The sequence below is a fragment of the Callorhinus ursinus genome, unplaced genomic scaffold (genome assembly GCF_003265705.2).
Source record: "Callorhinus ursinus isolate GAN/ISIS: 27379988/994484 unplaced genomic scaffold, GSC_fseal_2.0 scaffold28, whole genome shotgun sequence".
Taxonomy (NCBI): domain Eukaryota; kingdom Metazoa; phylum Chordata; class Mammalia; order Carnivora; family Otariidae; genus Callorhinus; species Callorhinus ursinus.
The window spans coordinates 8509421-8534062 of NW_027397090.1; the positions used below are offsets into that span (position 1 = coordinate 8509421).

At 39.5% G+C, this 24642-nt stretch overlaps 1 protein-coding gene across 1 annotated transcript in view; it reads left to right on the top strand.

Annotated features, from left to right (window-relative positions):
• TRPM3 (transient receptor potential cation channel subfamily M member 3) overlaps positions 1 to 24642 on the top strand; it is an 816058-nt gene that overhangs the window by 690628 nt on the left and 100788 nt on the right. Inside the window, exon 9 of the mRNA XM_025891560.2 lies at positions 4015 to 4087. Coding sequence (XP_025747345.2) covers positions 4015 to 4087 — 73 coding nt within the window. The remainder of the gene's footprint in view (positions 1 to 4014; positions 4088 to 24642) is intronic.

The window sequence follows — 24642 nt, forward strand, 5'->3', positions numbered from 1 at the left end:
ACCTGGTTCTTTGAAATGATCATGATTTTGATTAAGTTAAAAATGAAGAATAAAAAAAATCCATATGATTCTAGACATAAAGGAGATTTTTAAAATAATAAGAGAATTCTGGGGGTAGCTGGGTGGCTCAGTCATTAAGCATCTGCCTTCGGCTCAGGTCATGATCCCAGGGTCCTGGGATCGAGCCCCACATCGGGCTCCCTGCTCAGCGGGAAGCCTGCTTCTCCCTCTCCCACTCCCCCTGCTTGTGTTCCCTCTCTTGCTGTCTCTCTCTCTCTCTATCAAATAAATAAATAAAATCTTAAAAAAAGAGAGAGAAAGCAAATTCTGCATATAACTGTGTACCCATGAACTTGAAGTCTGGATGAAATATTTGATTACACAGGAAAGTACATGAAACTGACTCAGGGAAAGGCAGAAAATCTAAATTGATCAATAATTGCTGGAAAATTTATAAAGGTGATCAGCGATCTATTCTTTTGCTATATAAACTGTTCTGGGGCATAAGTAAATAAAAAAAGACTTTCCAATTCATACTGAAAAGTTAGTGCAACTCTAACACCAAAATGAGGCACGATTGATGACATGTACCAACCTCATTTCCAAACATAGTTGTAAAGACCCTAAATAAAATATTAGTGTTGTTAAAGAATCATACATCAATACCAATGAATTTTTATCAACCTATCATACTCCAAAACTATTATTTTGATTCACAGCCCCACAAAGAATATTTAAGAATACCTGATTTTCCACATCTCTGCCAAACTTGGGGTTGGTAGAATGGCTCTGATTTTATTTTATTTGACCTTTTTCCCCCTGAGGTTAGCTATATACATGGTGTAATTGAGATTTTAAAATGTTTTAAATTTCAAATAAAAAAGTTTCAGAGTAGTGATGGGAATAGGTATCTCAGGTCAGCTCAAGGCAAAATTATGAAATAAATTTTGTTTTTGGATCCTCCAGCCTCTTCTTAGTACTTCCTTCTCATCTTGAATAGGGGCATGGACAGATGGACAGCCATTCCCTCCACATCAGTTTCCCAGAAAAACTATGAAGCCCTGGCATACAATTCTACTTCAGGCTCCTTGACAAATAAAAACACAGGGGGGGCACCTGGGTGGCTCCTGGGTTGTTCCATCCATTAAACATCCAACTCTTAGATTTTGGCTCAGGTCCTGATCTTAGGGTCACTGGTTCGAGCCCCACGTCCAGCTCTGTGCTCAGCGCTAAGTCTGCTTGAGATTCTCTCTCTCCCTCTCCATCGGCCCCTTCCCTCTCTCTCTAATAAATAAATAATCTTAAAAAAAAAATAAAACAAACACAGATCTATGTCTCCACTGCCTCTTGTCCCAAATCCTTTAGAAACCCTACATTATACACCTTCCTACCCCCCCTCCTCAAATCTGTTCCTAGGAAGGCCTGATAATGTTATATTTCAAGGTAAATTTTTCTATTTCCTGCCTCAGAAAAATTTGCATAAGAAATGTGATCTCTAATTAGGCAATAAAATGAAGGCATTACAGAACAAGTGGGTCCCGTGTTTAAGGAACTCTGATGCCTAAGTTTTAAATTCTTCTAAAACAATGAGCTCACATATTATCCTGATTCTCCTCAGCTTCCTCCCAGCTAAGGACATGATACCTTACAGACTATAGCTGGCCTGCTCGAAGAGTTAATCTGTAGGGTTGGCCAAGTTCCACTTCTGCTCCCTGGTTCTTAATCCTGTGGACCTCAGATTGTCTTCCCAATTCACGCACCTGCTCCTGAGTTCAGAACTGAGAAGAGATGCCTCTCTTCTTCCAAGTGGATTTCGTGGCGGCATCAGTAGCCATTTGGGAGGATGTTCTGTTGGCCCTTCAGCCAAACCTATAGCCATGCAGAAGCAGATTTCAGCGCAAATCTAATGGAGCTGGGGCACGCCTCCACCCAATGGTCCTTACCAGAGATCACAACTTCGGCCCCTGAGCCAAACACAGTGTGTAGATAGATTTTGTTTGGCTCTCTCTATTTTTCATGTTTTTGAGTTCAAATGCCTACGAAGGCATTTCAGTCTACAGTCTCTGCTTTATACTCATTGCACAGTCTGACCTCAGGACATAAACAATCAGGATACAAAAGAATTAAGCAGCTCACAAATCAGATGTTTGTATAATCTTTCTTCCCCTCTCTTCGTCCCTGTGTTTAAGGCACAAGACAAGAACGTGAGAGCTCTTGAGTTCTAATCACAACTCTCCTAACTAACTCATTTTGTGACCTTAAGCAAGTTACTTTGGGTAGTGGACTAGATTTCTAAGGCAACTGATAGTTTAACAGTCTCTGCATCTGTCTATTCTCTCCCTCATACTGGCAAAACTTAGAATTATACATTAGCAAATGCTATAAAGTTTACTTCCTAGGTAGTTGGAAATAGGCAAGCACTATTATTTTCTCATTTTACAGCTAGAGAAACCTGAAGCCTAAAGCAGCTGAGAAAAATAGTAATTCAGTGTAGATATTCAAATAAACTTTTGGCTTCCCTCTGACTTGGAGAAAAGATCTTTGCTATTGTTCCACATTATTTTGGGACCTTGTATTAATCCTCCATCGCTCTATCTTTACCCTCCTTCCTGATATTCATCCCTGGAGAATACTTTTCTCCCCTGGATTACCAAAAGGAAAGATGTTATTGTATTATCTGTTTTCCTCTTCTTACAACCTGGAAATAATTGCTAAGTTATTTTCAAGGGAGTTCAAGGTAATTTTTTTATTTAAATTCAATTTTATTAACATATAGTGTGTTATCAGTTTCAGAGGTAGAATTTAGAGATTCATCAGTTGTATATAACACCGAGTGCTCATTCTATCATGTGCCCTCCTTAATGCCCATCACCCAGGTACCCCATCCCCCCACTGACCTCCCCTCCAGCAACCCTCGGTTTGTTCCCTAGAGGTCAACATCTCTTATGGTTTGTCTCACTCTCTGTTTTCCTCTTATTTTATTTTTCCTTCCCTTCCCCTATTTTCATCTGTTTTGTTTCTTAAATTCCACATATGTGTGAAATCATATGATAATTGCCTTTCTCTGACTGACGTATTTCGCTGAGCATAATACCCTCTAGTTCTATTCACACTGTTGCAGATGGCAAGATTTCATTGTTTTTGATGGCTGGGTAATATTCCATTGTATATGTATACACCACATCTTCTTTATCCATTCATCTGTCGACGGGCATCTGGGCTCTTTCCACAGTTTGGCTATTGTGGACATTGCTGCTATAAACATTGGGGTGCACGTGCCCCTTCGGATCACTGTGTTTGTATCCTTTGGGTAAATACCTAGTAGTGCAATTGTTGGGTTGTAGGGTAGCTCTATTTTCAACTTTTTGAGGAACCTCCATACTGTGTTCCAGAGTGGCTGCACCAATTTGCATTCCCACCAACAGTGTAAGAGGGTTCAAGGGGGTTCAAGTTTAGCGAGAGGACTGAAGGATCTAGAGCCGTCCCAATATCAAAACCCTTCATAACTATTGCTGAGGAGTAAGTGTGGTGATGGCTTTATTGTACACACGCAGATACATAAACACGCGTGCGCACGCACACACACACAGACACACACACACACACACACACACACAGTAGGCCCACTTACTGAAGGGCATACTAAACTAGCTACTTTTAAACAATTTCTCAACTCACAGCTTACATCGCAGCTTACACATTTTTGTAAATCCAGCAAGTTTTAATTTCAAACTGAAACGATAGAAGAGGACATTTTCCTTCATTGTTTCTCGTCGTTGTAAACATCATCAGTGCAATTATGTGAGGTGGTCCCTGTTAGGAGGCTATGAGACATCTTCCTCTTAATGAACTGCAGAACCCTCTAGCCGAATTCTGGCTCTGCCTGCTTTCCCTGTGGTGAAGACTCTACCTTGTAGATATTAAGACAGTCTGTGTTCAGATATGGACTCATTGATCGAATTTCTCTTGGGGAAAAACATGCATTGCTAATGGTCGCCTTGTCTCAAATTGCAGATTACGGTCTTTCGGATGGGGTCAGAAGGACACCAGGACATTGATTTAGCTATCCTGACAGCTTTGCTCAAAGGTAAAAGAGTTTTTCTGTGTCCAGAGAGCGCAAAAATAATTTAAATGGGTTAACACAGCAACTTTGTCTCCCAACAGTAGATGTAATCCCAAATGATACTGTGACATCCAATTATTAGTAACCTAAGGACTTCTCCTGGAAGACATTGTTCCTGCTGTGAAATTCTTCTATGATAGACAGAGCTGTCAAAGTACGACTCAATTTCATAAAGTTTAAATATATTACAATTTGGTCATGTCCATTGAGTCATAAAAATATACAAAGTAAAAGGCTAATGTAATATGTAAGACACTAAGTTACTGAAGTTATTCAATAATTAAACCCTGTCTACTTCCAAAAACCATTTAATAGGGCATAGATGATAGAGAGAGAGATAGCATCATGCATTAAAAATGGAAAATCAAAATCATTGAGAGAAAAGAGGAAGAAATAAACAAACAAAAAAATGGGCTACTATACTTCTGGTAATGGAACATTAAATTTAGCTCTAAGTGTCCTTGAAGTCCAGGCAAAAATAGGAATGCCCTGGATTTTTTGATTTTCCTTGAAGGTGGTTGTTTGTCCCGTTCTCTAGTCCCCTTGCTGTCAAGAGGTCGCACTACATGTGCTCATCCTTAGGACCATACTCAAGAGAAGAGCAGTTTCCTCTGGGCTCCACAGATCAAATTCTGCCCTTAATGTCCCCTAATAGGTCTATACATTTGACCCATACCATTCAGCATTAAATAAACAAAAGGAAGTTATCTCTGTTAAGCACTGAACTGAAAACTGGAACTATAAGATGAAACAAAACCACAAATCTTGTTGAATGTGGTTCTGAGGTCGAGATGTCACCCTTGTTCTCCCGAGCCCCATACTTTACCTGCTGCCCCATTTATCACAAGGTTGGTGACTGCCTGTTAGCAAGCCTTCCTGGATCATAGCTCTGTGAGGACAGAGAATGTGCCTTTTCCATTCGTGGATAAGACACACCTCAGCACCTCACATAATCCCTTACACATGGCAGCATTCAGTCAATTTTTGTTGAATAAATGAAGGAATGGATTACTAAATGAATGATTACTTAACGATTCAGTGATAGACTTAACATTCCAAAATTGAAATTCGGAAAAGCAACCATTGTGTTCTATTTTCCAGTCTCCCTACCCTTTTTCCACTATTAATTCTTCCTTGAATAGCCATTCTGTGGCAGCCATTATGCCTGATGCTAAGCTTTTTACAAACCCTATAAACATCGATTATTACGGCAACTGTATTGTGTAGGAGCTCTTTAATCCCCATTCTGCAGACAGATAGTGTCTGTAGTGGAGCTACCAGATTTAAGTAACTTACTCAGGGTTACCATGCTAATTAATAGGCCTGAACTTAGATCCCATCTAACTCTTCACTGCGCCACATATGCTCATGATCGTGATGCTAGCAGCCATTGATCCCCCCCATGTATCCCCCAAAGGTGTATTTGCACATTCGTTCAAAATCCCAATCACATCTCAGAAATTCGCAATGCTGCAAGGTGTGTCCTGTGTCCCAGGTTGAGAAGCTTTGCTCTGAAACATTTCATTCCCGTGAACTGACAGAGACATGAAGAAGAGTTCATGCATGGGACCCTGTGTGTGCGGAACCACAAAGCACACTTTGGCCTCCGTTCTCCGATTGTCAGAGAGAAAAATTAAAAGTTTGAGGCAAGAAATTCTCTAATGCTGGCTATTCTTACACGAAAATAAGAAAAAGTAATAAAGCCACCTAACTAACACTTCTTGAAGACTTGCTAAGTGCCAAATGCTGTGTTAGATACATTCTGTGTATAAATGCATTTAATCTTTACGAATTTGATGACCAGTTCATTGCAAGGCTCATCTTATCAATAAGGGGATCGAGACACAGAACAATTCAGTTACATGCCCAAGATAAGCTGACCTGGAAATAGTAGAGACAGGCTGCCCCCATAGCCCTCACTTACGTAAACCACCAAGGCATCCCTAATCGCACTGATAATAAGAAGTAGAACTCCACATTTATCACCTTGAACCAGAACTCAGCAAACAGAGAAGTGGCCTCGTTATTGGTTAAACACATATAAGCCATCACAATATCTTCTACTGTAAATATTTTCTTCTGTTTTCAGCAATTTGTGACTTAAATTTGTGTTTCACCTGTAGATCATACAATTTATTTGTTATAATATAGGATAATTGTATCCTGACTGCATGACAGACCATATGAAATACATTTTATATTGTAACCAAGTAGTTAGACTTAAGTTTTTAGAAAGCTGAAGTTAAAGCACATGAAATTATATTTACATTGTATACAATGAAATTGGATATTTTCTATTCTATTCTATTCTCTTTAATGCTGATTATATCCCACTAAATTGATTTCATGACCCACTAATGGGTCATAATCTGGAGTTTAAAAAACACTGCCATAGTAGATTAAAGGAAATTATGATTGCTCTAAGAAATTAACATTTCTAATCACTATACTGAATATTATTTATGCAACAGTTGATGCTAATGGGGATTTCTGCCATTAAAAGATTATGATGTGTCATCTCTATTTTGCAAAGGCTTTTAAATGCTCTCTGATTTTGATCCAGTTGATGTTGAAGGATGTCAAGCTTAATCCTTTCGCTGACTTTCTTGGAGGCCAAGAGCATACTTATATCAGTTTCAAATTCTTTAGTTTGTTAAATTATGCTTATGTATTTTTTTAAATTATGCCAAGGCACATAACGTGGTTTAACACTTAACTTTTACAATTATACTTAGTTTTCAATTATCCCATGCATGAGGGATTTTTTACAGTCAAGTTTTTATTCTTGCCATCATCTGAAAAAACTAGAAATTAGATAGGAGGAGCGGGAGAAAACCGTGAGACTCAACACTGGTCCGTAAATCCAGAGCCCCACAAAGAAAAGAAAACAAAACAAAACAAAACAAAAAGGACGTGTTAGGAACCAAGTGGCCGTGAGGAAATTCTACCTTTGCTGACCCCTTGTTTCTGATCCCACTGGGTTGTTTTCTTCAGTATCTGTATATATTAAAGAATACTGTTTATAGGACACGGACTGATTGGGTATCTGTTCAAAAATGAAGAAAGAAGGGGGGGGGGCGCCTGGGTGGCTCAGTCGTTAAGCGTCTGCCTTCGGCTCAGGTCATGATCCCGGGGTCCTGGGATCGAGCCCCACATCGGGCTCCCTGCTCGGCGGGGAGCCTGCTTCTCCCTCTCCCACTCCCCCTGCTTGTGTTCCCTCTCTCCCTGTCTCTCTCTCTCTCTGTCAAATAAATAAAATCTTTAAAAAAAAAAAAATGAAGAAAGAAGGAGATAAAAAGAATGTTGTTCCAGAGGTCTTGGAGGCTCACAGTTTCCTCAAAGGCTGACCTGGGGTAGCTTTTGAGAATACACAATATCACATCTGTCTTTCACGTTAAGGTAACTGCTCTCTGAGAGTGGTGGTCTGAGGCTAGAAACTGTCCAACCTACAATGCTTCTCCTTTTCTGCTCTCTCCTCTCCCCCGCCACACATACCCAAGGGGACCCAAGGAAAATGCAGAGAAAATGCAGGATGTTGACTATTCAGATAAACAACAAATACATTTTTAGCATAAGCATGTCCCAAACATTGCCTGGGACATACTTATACTGAAAAAGCTGTTTATTATTTATCTGAAATTCAACCTTAACTGGGAGTCTTGCGTTTTTATTGCTAAATCAGGCTTCCCTACTCAGAGGAGGCCTGGTACCATGAATATTTTTGCATTTCAGACACTTTGAGTGGTTCTAGGGGGAAAAGTACTCAAAAATCTAGGGAAGTCACCTAGTTCCTCTCTATCTGCCTCCTTCTCAGCCTGGCCCTGCCCAAGTCATAGCAACCAGAGGCTTCACTGGAAACAACCCCAGACTTACCTTCGTAAACTACCCAGTGTTTACCAACCTGCTCTGAGTCACCTTTTCCTAGCCAACGGGCTCATGCCCCTTGCTTCAGCCCCTCCTGCTCCAGGCTCATAAAGCCAGAAAACATCTGCTCATAGCAGGGTCCCTCGGCCCTCTCTGTGAATATAATTACTTCCAATTTTTAAGTCTTCTCTTGTGCACCTCGGAAGTCAAATCATGTGGGCGTGTACCCTTTCATTTCTATGCAGGTACTAGAGTAGAGTATGTGGTTGACGATTGCTATCCTCCATAAGCAAGAAATTCTTTTTCTTTGGCTTTAATCTGCACTGGTAAAGACATTCTTCTGTGGCACAGGAAAAGACACTTATTGTTTACTTCTTTTTTTCTGGAAAGCATTTTTTAAAAGCTCCCAGGGCCTGCAAAACTCTATGTTCCTCCTCAAAACTGCCAAGGTCATCAAAAACAAGGGTAGTTTGAGAAATTGTCACAGGCTAGAGGAGCCTAAGGAGGCGTAATGACCACATGTAATGTGGCTTCCTGGATGGGATCCTCAAGCAGAAAAAAAGAAAGAGTATTAGGTTTAAAACTAAGGAAATCTGAATGAAGTATGGACTTTCATGGGTTTTTTTTTAAGGTTTTAAGGAAAAATTAGGATAGCTGTGCTATCATATATTTTGGAGCTGAGCAGGAAACATACTGGCACCAAGAAAATCTTTCATGTCATGTCAAAATGACAAAAAAGGAGAAAGCATCTTATGAAATTAGCTGTGAAAGTCAGGTACGTATGTAATCAAAGTACTGGACTAGGTACAGGCAGTATTTAATATATAAAGTGTCTATATAAATCAGATAGGCGTGGATAATAGCTGATCACTATAAGAAATGATTAGAAATCTCACTGGGGAATCTAGCAGGAGATATTTGAATGCAGGACTAATATGAAGCAATTTGTATGAAATCCAATTTCCCTATGGACTTACACAGTCATTTCAGAGAAAATTATCTAGTTCTTCCCTTTTTTTTTATGTTTTGGCTCTTCAGACAAAATTAATCCTATCGATAATTAATAAAGTAATTAATTATTTACGATACTTATAAGTGGAGGGCGACAACTTCTTTTTAAGATACACATCTGTAATTTTCTTGAAACTATGAGGGAACGAGTTTGAAAAAACGAAATGCCAAACAAAGAGCCGGTATGTTCTAACTTTAGAACATTCTCAAGAATGCTGTTGATTAGATCATACAAAACAATGAAAATCACTATGTTCTGAGCCATTTTCCTTTAAAATTATACTTTACAAACAACTAAACTTGAAATGGAAGTGGATAAAATGTAAAAAAAAAAAAACAATATATTTTAATGATTTGAAACTACTTCTGAGTGCATGCCCCTCTCACTCTATTAACTAGAAAATCAATTATTATCACAAACTAGCCCTGACATCAATAGGCAATTAGTCTTGCTAAATAACTCATCTTAGTTTTTAAATGACTTAATTAATCCTAGTAAAACAAAATTGTGGCATTATTCTGAAGTAGTGTATGTCCAATAATTCTATGTACCCAGTAGATCGCAAAAGCAACTAGCATCCAGAAGTGTTTACTGAGAAGCTACCTTGCTTGATCTCAGATGATTCATGAATAGATTTAATGGGAATTAATTATGGCCTTGCTTTGAGGATAAAAAATTATTTCTGATTATAGGTTCAATCTGTCCCATCCCTCTTTCTTGTGTGTAGGCAGCTTAAAACAACACATGCATGATTGCTTTCCCTTTTTTTTTATTGCTTTCCTTTTAATAATATTTTTTTAACCTAGAATTGTTTAGATAGCCTTAATATGGCCAAAAAAAAGAGAGAGAGAGAGAGAGAGACATTCATGTTGACACTGTCATCACTTATATGAGATGCAAAGTTACCGTAGTTATTAAGTATTACACAAATGGAAGTAGATGAAATTTTATCCAAAGAGATTGACAAGCTCAAAATGTGTGGCACGGTCACTTTATTTTAAGCTTAAAATGGCATGGGAGGGGAGGTACCCAGGGGGGAGTAGTGAAATATATCAGTTAGAGACAGAAGTCACTAGGTAATTTTTACAATGAAGATTCTTTCCAAAAGTGTTCAGCCGTTCTCTGCGTAAGGCCACGTTTGGTCTTCCTTCTGTCCTTTGACTTCTCAGTCAGGCTTCCCCATGGGCACCTGTGTCCTGATGGCTCATTTTACCCCCTTTTGTCAAATCTTTAACTTAGATGTCACAGAGCACATCCACCAGAAGCAGGTAGAGTCCTGGCATGGGCCCCCCAAACCCTTTATGGATCAAGACATCTGCTTCCTTAAAACTCTCTGAGCACTTAGCTACCGGATGACCTTGGTTCACACAATATCTTAGTGACGAAACCAGAATGCCCACAATTTCTCCGAATGTAATGGCAAGGATCAGTGTGATCTGACCTTGTTTTATTTTTAAAGATTACATCACCAGTGGAATAGGGTTTCAACCAGGAAGCTTTTTGGTGACAAGTCACAGAAACACAATTCAAATGAGTTCAAGCAAAAATAAATAAGATGGGTTTGTGGGTTTACATGACATGGAAGTTGAAGGGTAAACTGAGTTCAGGCAAAGTAGGATCCAGGGCTCAAATGATGTTGTCAGGGTCTGTCCTCCATCTCTCAGACATGAGTCTGTTTACCTGTTGCATAGAATGACCATCAGCAGTGCGAGGCTCATACCCAACCAACTAAGTAAATCCCCGTTAAATTCCGGGTAATTAGAGCAGAAGGGACCCAGGGAGGACTTGCAGATGCTTGCCTTAGATCAGTGCCCATCCCTGAATTCATCCCTGTGGCAAAGGCCATAGGAGAATGCCTGTAACCATGAAATGGGAGGTGGGATCAGCTCCACCCAAGTCACAGAATTATGGGTCCCCTCCACCACCCCTCAAAAGATTCTGTAGCCACGAGATACAGGAGAGTGCCAGTAAGCCAAAAGCAACTAAAAATATATATACTCTTCTGAAGTTGTATGAAAAGAAGTACTGAGGGTCAAAGTGTGTCAGATTTGCCTCAAAAGCAAATGCCTCAAAATCTGTGTATCAGGAATAAATTCTTCATTCCGGAGGCAAAAAATAGAAACTAGGTCAAATGAATACTAATTAGGGTCCAGACATTCACCCAAGCCATACTCATAAGGTTTACTTCAGGTAAACCTAAATATATAACTTACTAATATTTTTTACTACACAATGATTATGTATTATTATAATCACTATTACCTTTTTCAGTTTTCATAGTCTGTACTTGAGTCTATCTGCCAAATATTTTAAAGGAAATTACATTTTTTTAAGATTTTTTTTTATTTATTTGACAGAGAGGCAGCAAGAGAGGGAACACAGCAGGGGGAGTGGGAGAGGGAGAAGCAGGCTCCCCGCTGAGCAGGGAGCCTGATGCGGGTCTCGATCCCAGGACCCCGGGATCATGACCTGAGCAGAAGGCAGATGCTTAACGACTGAGCCACCCAGGCGCCCCAAGGAAATTACATTCTTACCATTTTTTTCCCAAGACTAAAGTCTATTCCTTAGAAAAAATGATTCCATAAAGGCCAAATCACCCCAGGCTTTCCCCACTGGGCTCCTACACTGCCACCCCAGCCCCTCAGTGGGCTACCAGCGACGGCAGGACTGCCCAGCTAAGGTACAGATCATAGTGACAATGACACCCATATGCAAACCATCACTCTTCCCTGTTGATCAAACAGCTTCCCCTCATTGAAGCTCCGTTTCCTAATCTATAAAACCCAAAGGATTATAATCCCTCTCTCACAGCCGTTGTCACCATTTTCATCAATAATGCAAGTTAAGCATTGAATCCAGTACCCGGAAAAATCTTTTAATAAATGATGGTCTGACTGATGATGATGATGATGCCAAGCTAGATATGAGAACAGACACCAGCTCTGTTTTACTCACCGCCATGAACACACCAACACAGCGCCTCACACGTCATCAGTATTCAAAAACTAAAAAAAAAAAAAAAAAAAAAAACCTATTGTTAAACTCATGAAGGAATGATCAACAGGCTTTGGAATCAGGTTAGATACATACTTAGATCCTAGCGCTTTCCTGGCTGTGGTATTTATTAACTAGGTTACTTAACCTCTATATGTGTGCCTCAGTTCCCTTCCCTGTGCAAAAGAAAATCACAGTTCTGTCATGTGCAGGGACGTAAGAGACACGTGAGGCATTGACACTGGGAGCTCGTTGGGGGCAGGCACTCTGCCTTCCTTATGGTAAACATCTAACAACGAGTACTTTTATACCTTTTCCCTTCTCAAATAGGCTTTAAAAATTCCTAGAGAACTGGCATGTCCCCTATGTGCAAAATGCAACAGAATCAGAAAATGTTAAATTCGAAAGGACCCATAAATCTGCAAACAACAAGCAACCAATAAATAAACCTCAAGCACACATGTAAGGATCTAAAACAGATCCACAAACAGGAGTTTCATCTTGAAACTGGTTGAGAACATGCTAAGCTGCCTTAAAATGAAATTAATTTTCTGGCAAGTTTATTTTCTTATAAATCCAAGTAGATCTTAGAGCAGTAACAGAGACCAAGGTAGAGAGCAATTGTAGACATTTTTGGCTCAGTAGGAGAATGAAATAAAAGAACTTAAATCTTTTCATTTGTACATTTTACAATTCACAAAGCATTTTCGCATAAATTTTATCGTCTAATCTTTGCAACAACTCTGTGGAATGGTTATCAGAGAATTTATCTCCAAACTGAGATTTTCTTGGCCATGAAAGTGAGCAGTATTAATAAGTATGCCAGAAAAACTAGAAAAAACCAAGAATATCCAGGTAAACTGGGAAGTGTGATCATCCTGATTACAGACCCACCGTCCATAGAAGTTTCTGGAGCAAAAGGATTACGTCTTCTTTGTCTTTGTATCCTAACACCTAGAAAAATGCTTGACATATGGTAGGCATCTTATATATGTATATGTATATATATCTGTGAATATATGTGAATATCTATGAATATATGTGAATATGTATATGAAAATATATATGATGATATATAATCATCAATGCAATAATTCCAGAAATCGTCCCAGACCTCTGGAACACACATTTCTAGATTATCAGGTCCCATTGAGTGCCCAGAACAATAGTGAAAATAAACCCCTATCAAATTGTATTGTAATATTGCAGAACATGGGAAAACAAATATATGTATTATATTACATAGAGTTTAATATATTATAAATATTATATTTAAAAATTATATTTAATATATTTTAATATAATATTTATATAGTTTATAAATTATATTACCGAATATTATATGGTATTATAAATATATATAATTTTATATATACATATATAAAACATATATATACATATATACATATATACACGTGCACATACATATATAGATACACATATATACATATATATAAAATTCTCCTATGAGCTTCCAAAGAGAAAAACAGGTCTCATGCAAAGGAGCCAGAATGCTTTAGACTTCTAAACAACAATGTAGAAATCGACCGTGCAATGCCTTAAAAATTCTGAAGAACATTTATTTGCAATCTAGAATTCTATGTGTAATCTACCAGCCACTTGCGACCATGAACTATTTCTTTGGAAATTGCTGGAGGATATGCACCCGCAAAATGAAAAAGGAAACCAAAAACAAACAACAACTGAAAGAGGAGACATGGAGTACGGGAAGCGGGCGCTCTACCACAGGAGGGAAGTGTTGGCAATCCCTGGAGGACCAGACTCAGGGACGCCTTCTGCACCCAGCATAGCAGCCAAAAGCAGGAGCTACCCGACCGTCTTCCTAAGACTCAGTCAAGCCTGGAATCAGCATCATGTCATTTCTGCTGCATTCCATGGGCACATGCCATCACAAGAGCAGCCCAGATTCAGTGTGAATGCTGGGAGATATCTCGTTCCTTAGAAGCTACCTTCAAAGACTAGCTACGGTGGAGAACCAAAAGAATCAGCTACAAGAAGGGAAGTGCTTTCCTCTGGGTAAAGAGGCCTGAGATGATGAGATCTGTGATTTTACAACAAATCTTGTTGGAATAGATGACTCTAAAATCTGTGCATGTATAACCTTAGTAAAAATGAAGTACAAAATGGATTACCTGGTTCTCAACGAAAGAGACAGAATGAGTTAAAGACAAAGGAAGAGAGAACAGAAGATAGGAAATCATCAATGCAGTAATTCCAGAAAATGTGCCAGAACCCCAGAATGTACATTTCTATATAATCCTGCTAAAATTCACAATATGGAAGGTGCAAATATTTTACTTACTCATCCATGTAAATGAATTCATTTTTGTCATATCACAAGCAAGCAGGATAACCCAGTAGAATTTTTTTTCTTTTATTCCCTCTGTCTTAAGTTGATAACGTTTCTCAGTTTTGCATATTGTGCATAATACAGGAACACTTTTATAAAGTTTTTTTTAACATGTTAATGGGAGACTTCGTGAAGTATTGGCTTCTTTTATTGCAGAAAGGGCACAATAAAGAGGACTCATCCATTTAGCTAGGTTGGCAAAAGGAAGGAAATAGTGTAGTGCTCCACAATGTTATTAATCATAAGCCATATAATTTCATTTGTCCTTTTTGCTTGCATATGTTATTAGGACACAAAGAAATAGTAGCAATATTTCCTGTAGAAACTCTTGGCAAATATCATCACATAGACAACCAGACTTTGTAAGGTTTTTGGGGAGTGTTGGTCCATAAAAGTCTTGCACCCTAACTCTGAAATGAAACGAACTGTTTTTCCAAAGTGAATGAGACCTTACACAGAAAACACAGACCCAATACACTGGAGAAAAACAAAACAAATTTAATCACCACCTCCTCCCACCGCTAGATTCAGTGTCTAGGAAGTGCAGGGACCCAGGGAGAAAGAGTTCAGCTCTTACTCCAGGCAGGGAACAAGGTTGTGGGAAGTCAGTCCCCACGGAGCCTTAGGTCACCTCTGACGGGCTGGAGAAGGTGCAGGAAACCCTCAGCAGGCTGCAGCAAGTGTCCTGCACAGGAGCGATGTTCTGTTACACCAGGCAGCCTGGGGAAGGGCCAGAGGCACTTTCCTAATTGAATGTGGGTATAGATTATATGGGAAACACCCAGTATCTCAGTTTACATTCCTACAAAACAAACGCGTTCTTACATTTCAAAGAGATCATTTCTATCTAAACTCTGCCTCTTGCTGAGCTGTAACAAACGGACCTCTTCTTGTTTATACCAGCACCTACAAGCTTCCGCTCACCTAGTGGAGTGTCTGAAGAGAAAACCTCAGTAGAAGGTAGCATTTGATTGATTCCCCAAGCTCTATCAGAGGACCACTCCCCAAGCCCTGCAGCGATTCTGACACACGCCTAAGCCCTGGGTAATTTAGGGAGTGTCAGCACTTAATTCTGAGAATTCCTGTTTTACTACGTAGTAAGTATTCCTTTTTGAAAATTCAATCACACCTGATCACTCACAGCGACCACAGTAGAAACTGTAGTAATAGTCTGGTGGTAATTGTTCTCCATCAAGGAGCATCTGTCTGCCAATGGCATTATAACAGGATAGTGCATTAAATTATTATTAATCTGGCAAATTCAGTGTTGGGAATAGTAAGATACTGAAAATACTTGCACAGTGCTTTAATTTAACAAAGCAGTTTTTCCATCTACTTTTCTATTTAACCTTCAAAGCAATCCCCGGAGGGAGATATTACTAACCTCATTTTATATAAGCAGCTAAGTCTGACGATAAGTAACCTCCCCAAGCCTCCACAGGAACTAAATAAGCCCTTTCTCTTCCACACACAAAAAAGTCCTTACGGCCCCTACTGCACACTTACCCCACCCCTACCCCCCAAAGGGTAACCTGACACAGATCAGAACTGAACCAAGAAGCTGTTGCCAGGCTAGTAACTCATTCGTAAGAGGCCACTGTGTGCCAGTCTTAGTATCAGAAGTTAATGACCTAATCCCCGGAACACCTACAAGGCATTATCTTAAGTTGTACAAGTCTTCAAAGTCTTAAAATGTGGTAGAAGTGCACATCATAAGAAAAAGTAAATAAAACGCTAAAAAGGTGCAAACCAAGGGGACCCCCGGTTTCCGGGAAAATTTTATTATAGAGGCAACATTTGAAATGCCTCTCTATGGTTCAGAGTGCCAACCTGTGATGTCAAATAAACTGCCTAAAGAAAGACAAATAAATAGTATGCCAATTACTTTTTCAGAGGAATTTAAAATTAAGAAGATAACAAAAAATAAAATAAAATGGATACTTTTTAAAAATCTTATTAATCCTTAAATTCCACATATGAATGAAATCCTATGGTATTTGTCTTTCTCTGACTTACTTAGCATGATAGCCTCTAGCTCCAGCCATATCATTGCAAATGGCAAGATCTCACTCTTTTTATGGCTGAGTAATATTCCATCATATATGTATATACCACATCTTCTTTATCCATTCATCTATCAATGGACACTTGAGCTCCTTCCATAATTTGGCTATTGTACATAATGCTACAATAAGCATTAGGGTGCATGTATCCTTTCAAGTTAGTGTTTTTGTATTCTTTGGGTAAATACCCAATAGTGTGATTACTGGATCATAGGGTAGTTCTATTTTTAATTTTTTGAGGAAACTCCATACAATTTTCCACAGTGGCTGCACCAGTTTGCATTCCCACTTTAAACTTCATTAAGTTTAAAAACTTAATAAAAATCTTATCAATCATGAAAATCAGAACATTCAAATAAACAGGATCTAGGAATATCCAGACAGGGCTCATATTGCCCAAACAGGTGTACATCGTTGTATCCAATCAATAAGTTCCTTAAAGTTTATTGACAAACTGTATCTTTTGAACTGCATCCTATTTTAGATACACTTATAAATGTTTTTAAATAATAAAACCAGATAAATCAATCAATCGATCTCCAAGCCCAAATGGCTTGGCTGACAAAATAAAGATAAAAAATAATTAAGCTGATAAGTGAATTTTAGATCTCATTTTATCAATTTTGGCCCTGATGATAGAGCATCAGAGAATATTCTGGCTTCCTTCATTCGTGCAATGTGGGTTGTTTTATGATAGAGAACACAAAAGCCTGTTTGCCTACTTCCCTTTGTTTGTATCATGAGTTCAGTAAAATTTCCTAAGTTCCTATGAATTAAAAAAGAAAAAAAATTCAGCTCTAAAATCAGACTGCCTTCGTTTGAAGCTTGGCTCTGGCCCTTCCTGGCTACTTTATCTTGGACAAGTTTCTGGGCCTCAGTTTCCTTGTCTGCAAAATGGGGGTAATGGCACCTCATAGTTTGTTGTCTGCAAAATGGGGGTAATGGCACCTCATAGTTTGAGAATTTAATACATGAGCACTTAGAAGCAGTGCCTGCCACAAGCTAAGCATGAAAGAAATATTAGTTTTATTACCTTATTTCCTAAAGATAAACCGAGAAAGAAAACCCTATCCTCCTGCAAAGGGCTCTTTCCACTCAGCTGCCTGTTTTGTCTCTTACAAACTAAGTGTGAATTTCTTCCAGCTAAAGTTAATCCAATTTTTCCTGATTCCTTTTAAATTTCTCCTGGGAATCTACCTAAAGTTATTTTTACCAAAAGGAGATAGTTATCATTCAGGGCAAGAAAATAGAGCAAAGAATAAACTATACACAGACCTCATCTACTTTCTTATGTGCATGTTTCAAGCCTTTAATTTGGTTTTTCTCCATGTAGCAGCCACATCCCTAAGACAGGCTCACCAGGGTAGGTGGGCGGCTCTGCTCTGGGGGACCACTGAAGCTGTCTCCTAGCAACCTAGTCACATGACAGGGTCCTTCAGCTAGTTTCCTTCCACCTTTGTGGTTTTCATATAGGAAGAGAATGTGATGTCTTTAAATGAATGGATGGTTAGGTTTTCATTGACTGAGACCCTATCGCATTTCGGCGCAACATCTACAAACAAAGTGAATTGATGGAAATGAGCAGAATCCCTAGGACGCGTATATAATCCAGACAAGATTCCTCAGATAAAACACGGAAAGGTCCAAAGACCCCCCACAAGAAGAAATGTTTCTCAACTAATACAGAGATAGGTGGTATCATCCTACGGATCAGACGATCATGGCACCACTAAGGACGTTGCAAGCTCTGCAAATCCTGCCCCCTCCACCACCCCAGTCCATCAAGCAGGATCATACTTGAACTATCAAGGTCAGATGACGCACCTGACATTTTTATTTAGCAACTCTCTCACAGGGAGTCCACCACTCCATTTACAAGCCACCGAAGTATTTAGTGACCCTCAGGGTATTAAAAAAATAAAACCAAAACAAAAAAATCTTTCCTCAAACACTGAATCTCAGGTCCCTAAATAAACACTCCCTGCAATATGTGCCTTTGGTGCTATGTCATAGTTGGGAGGTCTTACTTCACGTGGACCCTAACTCTGCTCCCAAACCCCCTCCTTCGTAAGACCTCAGCCTGTGGCATGTTCTCCACGTTCCTCCTTTCTCTTCAGCTCCTTACTCCCGCTCACTCTCAGCAGGGGGTGTCCTCTCTTACTTCACTTTCAGTATTTAGCTTCATCCAGGCTCCCTTCCCCCTCCCCCCCCTCAGGAATATTAGTTTCTCCACTCAGCCTCACATTTCTTCTTTGCTGGCTGACTGCTCCCTGGCTTCCGGGCTTCAGGATCTCATCCACCATATACTTGTACTTCCCTCTCTGATTGCTCTTTCCCTCCAAGTGCTCTCAACATAGTCAGGCTCTCTGTCACCTAAGGAGACCTTGGCCCCTCTCCACCAAGATCCTCCAGGAAGCATCTGCTTTTCCCCTCTTAACCACCCGGCTCTGAAAGGCGGTCTGCCTTTCCACCAACTGTCCTTACCATCCACCTACTCTGACTTCTGGGCTCACTGGCTCACTCTGCAAAGTTTTGTATTCCCCATTTGACCCCGTCCAATTTTCTCACACAGCTTTCAGTACTCCTGAAGACCCCAAATACTCTTCTAATGCCGATGATTATTATTATTCCTGAACATTCAGCAACTTTTGGCAGTGTTGACTTTATCTCCTTTTTTTTAAAGATTTTGATTTATTTATTTGAGATAGAGCAAGAGAGAGCAAGCGTGGCAGGGAAGGGCACGGGGAGAGGGAGAAGCAGGCTCTCCACTGAGCGGGGAGCCAATGTGGGGCTCAATCCCAGGACCCTGGGATCATGACCTGAGCCTAAGGCAGATGCCCAACCGACTGAGCCACCCAGGCGCCCCGACTTTATCTCCTTCTTACTGCAATTCTTTTCTAGCCTGAGAGAAGGCCTTAGTTTAAAGCCTGGTTCTACAAGTTACTCCATCTCTCTGAGCCTCTGTTTTCTGATCTTCAAAGTGGGGATAGAGACATTCACTGTACAGGGTTTTTGTAAGTATTAAATGAGATAATAAATGTAAAATACCTAGTATGCAATTGGCTTTCAATAAATGATGGTAATCGTATTTATTTTTACCTTTCCTTGGTGTCAGAGGTACTGAGTGTTCTACATTTCTGACTGCTCCTTTGTCTCCTTCATCAGACATTCTTACTTCTCAACTCTGCCTTCTGTCAAAATTATAAAATACCATGGCTTTAATATCATGTCTGCACGAATGACCTCCAGTTATATCTCCAGCTCCAGCTTCCCTCCCTGCCCCCTTTTCTAATTGCCTACTGGACAGCTCCCTTGGGTGTCACTATGTACCCCAAATTCAAACAAATTGTCTCTAAATCTACATATATTTTTTTTAAAAAGTCATCTTTCCCCAAAAAGTTGATTTCTACCTGAGTTCCCCAGTTATATTCATACAGCCCCTATCTGTGGAGTTCTTCAGGCTCAAAATCTCCATCACATTTTTCCTCCCTTTGTTCAAGCAAATTCTTACTAATTTGGGGCATTTTTACCCCACAGTATCTCATATGTCTATCCCTTCTTTTCCTCCTTGTTTAGCACCATTAGACCCTTCAGGACGTTGGACCTGATTAATTGCAGTGGCTTCTTGCAGGATCTTCCCTGTATGCTTCTTATTGGCATAGCCCTGTCCATCCTCAGTACTTCAATTAGAGGAACACTGCTAATGAAAAGGTCTGATCAAAAACACTCTTCTACCTACAGAATCCTTCAGGATGTCCAGTGCAAACATGGCAACACAAATTCATCGGTCTCTTCTTCTAGAAAGCTTCAAAAACCAATAATGAAAAGAGAAGGAAGAAAACAAAACTCTATTTTTGGTAAAAACTGGGAAATGTTCCAAAATATTTGTAAATGCAAGCGCTCTGTGGGAGGAAAGAGTAAAAGCTGAGGAGAGAGGAACTAGCAGCAGCAATCCTCAGAAAGCACCCAAATGTAATTCCTAGATGTGAGGAATGCCCTAAGGTGCAAAGTTCTCTCCTTTGCCTGGAACAGCATGTGCAAGAGCCAGAGTGAGTTCGATGGTCACCCCTGATCCTGACTTTGTACCTAGAAATAGAGGTAGTTGGCTACATAAAGAATTATACAGTTAAGTCCTGTTTGCAGCAAAGAGCTTGTCTTTGTGGGAGCTGAGAAGCCTTCCAGTTGTGAATAATAAGTAGCCTGGAATGCTATCCTGGGCCCATTGTAACCCCACTCACTAGATGATAAATAATAAAAAAGCAATTAGCATATAGATACAGTCTAAGAAAAAAATAACAAAAGGGCAAAGTGTATGCACAGAAGAATACTCTGTAAAAATGTTTCCAGAAAACAGATAATTGTTATGAATAAATATTTTACCGTGAACTTTGAAAAAAATTAAATCTCAGTGAAGCACTTAATCTATGAAGTAATACTTGCAAGTTGGAATACCAAAATTCAGGTAAGAGTAGGTGAGGCAGCACGAGGAGATAACATGTGCGTAGCATTCAGGGATGAAGTCAAGGGGGAAACTGAAATCAGCACAAAATTACAGGCTTGAGAAAGGGTGCAAGATCAAACATGCATCGTGAAAAACCTCGTGCAGGGCACAGAGGATAGAAACGAGGAAAGTGAACAGAAATAAAATTGAAACGGAAATAAAGAGTTAATTAGGATTAAGGAGAAATTATATTTATAGAAGACTGAAAATGGAGATCCAGCATAAGCATACCTGGTATCTCCAAAGAAGAAAACCAAAGTAATGGATCAGAACACATAACTTAAGAATTTTTTCATCAAACAAGTTTTGAAACTTCGATCTAAATATTAAAAGGGCCACCTTGTGCCAGGTTAAACTGGTTCAGAATCCTCAACACCTAGAAGCATCCTAGTAAAATTACTGAACCTCAAAGAAAAATAAAGACTACTTTGGGCCACCAGGCAAAAATGATCAAGTCTTCCATGAGATTAAAAAATCAAGTCATCTACAAACCTTTTCACAGTAACATTCAATGCCAGGAGATAATAGATCAACAGATTTTTATACTGAGACAATGTCATTCAACTATAAAGACTACTTAAAAAAAAACAGTTTAGAACATTCTAGAACTCTGACAATATTGTTTCCATGAGTTCCTCTTGGAAAAACTACTAGAGAAGATGCAACCTACCAACGAAGAGATGCTTGGGTACATGCTGGCAAAATTACTAATTGTAAGCATTGATACTAGAATCTAACAGAACTAAGAGAAAAAAACAAAAATGGGACTTTGAGTAACAGAAAGGAATTTAAGTGTTTCCTGCTTTCCAAGGTAGGAATAACACAACAACAAAAAGCAATTAAAAGGAGAAAGGATGGAGGTAGAGGTGGTAGGCTTTTTGACTCGTTATAACATCTGTACCTTTTGCCTACTACAGTAAGGAATATAATTTAAGACTGACAATTCAAATATTAGTAATAGAAATGTAAGCATATTTAACAGAACCAAGTGAAACACTAAAAATATAATGGTATATTCTGAAATCAAATGGTGGAGGAGAGAAAAGGGAGCAAGGGTACATGCACAAGATTAATCATTGCTCACAGTAGTAATGAGTGCTGTCTAAAGAAATAGAAATAGTAGTCCCACCCCAGACCAACTGAATCAGAGTCACCATTTAAGCAAGATTCCCAAATGAATCATATGCTCATTAAAGTTTGAGAATCCTGCACTGCACTACAGCCAACATGTTAAATACTCCTGCTTTCCCAACTCCATTTTACCTTCTTATCTTGATGGTTTACCTACAATAGTATTTTTAATGGCTAATAGTGTTAGTTTTCTTTTACTTAGAAATTACCACAAATTTAGGGGCTTAAAACAAATTACCACAAATTTAGTAGCTTAAAACAAAAGAAAAAAAATTCATTCTCTTATAATTTTAGAGGCTGGAAGTCTAAAATTAAGGTGTCAGCAAGGTTATATTCCTTCTGAAACTTCAGGGGAGAATCATTTCCTTGCCTTTTTCGGCTTCTGGAGGTTGTCCACATTCCTTGACTTGTGGCTCCTTGCTTGCATTGGTCCGACCAATGTTTTCATCTTCACATGTCCTAGGACTACTTTGAATCCCTTGCCTCCCCCTTATAAGGACCCTTGTGATTATATTGCATTGAGCCCACCAGATAAGCCAGTATAACCTCCTTGTCTCAAAATTCTTAATCGCATTTGCAAAGTCTCCTTTGCCATGTAAAGTAACATCTTCACTGGTTCCCAGGATCAGGACATGCACAACTTTGAGAGGTGGGGGCATCATTCAGCCCACCACACACTCCATTTGTTCAAATCGCCACCATCCTTCCCTACTAGAATCAAAGGCTATTTCCTCCTCAAAGTGACACAGCTGACAAGGAAATGTTCTGGGCTTATGCGTATAGCTTCTATAGCACTTAACCACTTTGTTCTTTGATAGCGTGATTTGTAGATTCTTCCTAGCTCTCTCTTTACCCATCCCACCTCCATTCTTATTAGATTGCATTTTCCTTGAGGGAAGAGATTGCAGACATGCTTTTATTCTCATACTCTACTAAAGGTGCACCCACTAACATCGTCAAAGACTTCTTAACTGCCAAGTCCAATGCACACTTTGGGGTTCAATTCATTCACTCAGCAAATGGTCATTGAGCACCCGTTATGTGCCAGGCACTGTTCTGAACTCTCAGAATACAACAGTGAATAAAGTAGACTAACTCCCTGGCCTCTTGAGGTTTACACTCTGGAGAAGGAAATAAATAATAAACTAATAGATACATAAGCTGGTCCCTTGTAATAAATAGAGTTGTAAAGAAGGAAAGCCAATCGGGGCGTCTGGATGGTTCAGTTGGTTAAGCATCCAGCTCTTGATTTTGGCTCAGGTCATGATCTTGGGGTCCTGGGATCTAGCCCCAGCATCCAGGGCTCTGCACTAGGTGTGGAGTCTGCTTGAGATTCTCTCCCTCCCTTGCCCTCAGCCCCTTCCCCCCCCCCCCCCCCCGCTCTCTCTCTCTTTCTAAAAAAAATAATTAAAAAAAAAAAAGAAAGAAAGCCTATCTTTTTTACTTGCCGTCTTTGCAGCTTTTGACCTAACAAGCACCCCCTCTTTCTTAAAAGTCTCTCTTCCCATAGTTTAGGGCACCATGACCTCCAGGTTCTCTTCCTATCTCTCTGTTTTCTGTATGTGCTTGTGTGTGATTTCTTTCTAAAGATTTGCCTTACTTTCATAGCTTTTAAATATTGGTGTTATTCAATGATCCATCCTCTGCTCTCTTCTTATCACCTTTATGGTAATATTTTCTAAATCTCTTGTCTCCAGACTCACCCTTCCTCTGCCCCACATTTCAATATCCAGTGGCATCTGGTCATTCCCACTGGGATGGATATACCACAGGCATTTTAAGCTCAGTATATTCAAGAATGCAATTTTGCTGTCCCCCAAAACTTGTTTTTATCTTGCATTGCCAATCTCAAGTTGGTCATTATGTACCTGGGTTCCCAACCTAGAGTTAGGAGACCACTTTTGACTTCTCTTGCTCCCCACTTTAAATCTCTTACCCAAAGCTATCAACTGTGCTTTCCAAATATCCCTCCATCCCAGCTGCCCCTTCAGATCATTATCCCTTTCCTAGAATATGGCAAAACTTTCCTTATTCCTCTCCCTCCCTCCAGTCCAATGTCCCTTCCTACCTACCCTTCACACTGCTGCCAAAGGAATTTTTCTAAGAATGCATCTGACTGCATTCTTTCTTTTTTTTTTTTTAACATATAATGTATTACTTGTTTCAGGGGTGCAGGTGTGGGATTCATCAGTCTTACACAATTCACAGCACTCACCATAGCACATACCCTCCCCAGTGTCTATCACCCAGCCACCCCATCCCTCCCACCCCCACCACTCCAGCAACCCTCAGTTTGTTTCCTAAGATTAAGAGTCTCTCATGGTTTGTCTCCCTCTCTGGTTTCATCTTGTTTCATTTTTCCCTCCCTTCCCCTATGATCCTCTGCCTTGTTTGTCAACTTCCACATATCAGTGAGATCACATGATAATTGTCTTTCTCTGATTGATTTATTTCGCTTAGCATAATACCCTCTAGTTCCATCCTCGTCGTTGCAAATGGCAAGATTTCATTTTTTGATGGCTGCATAATAGTCCATTGTGTATATATATATATATATATATATATATATATATATATATATAT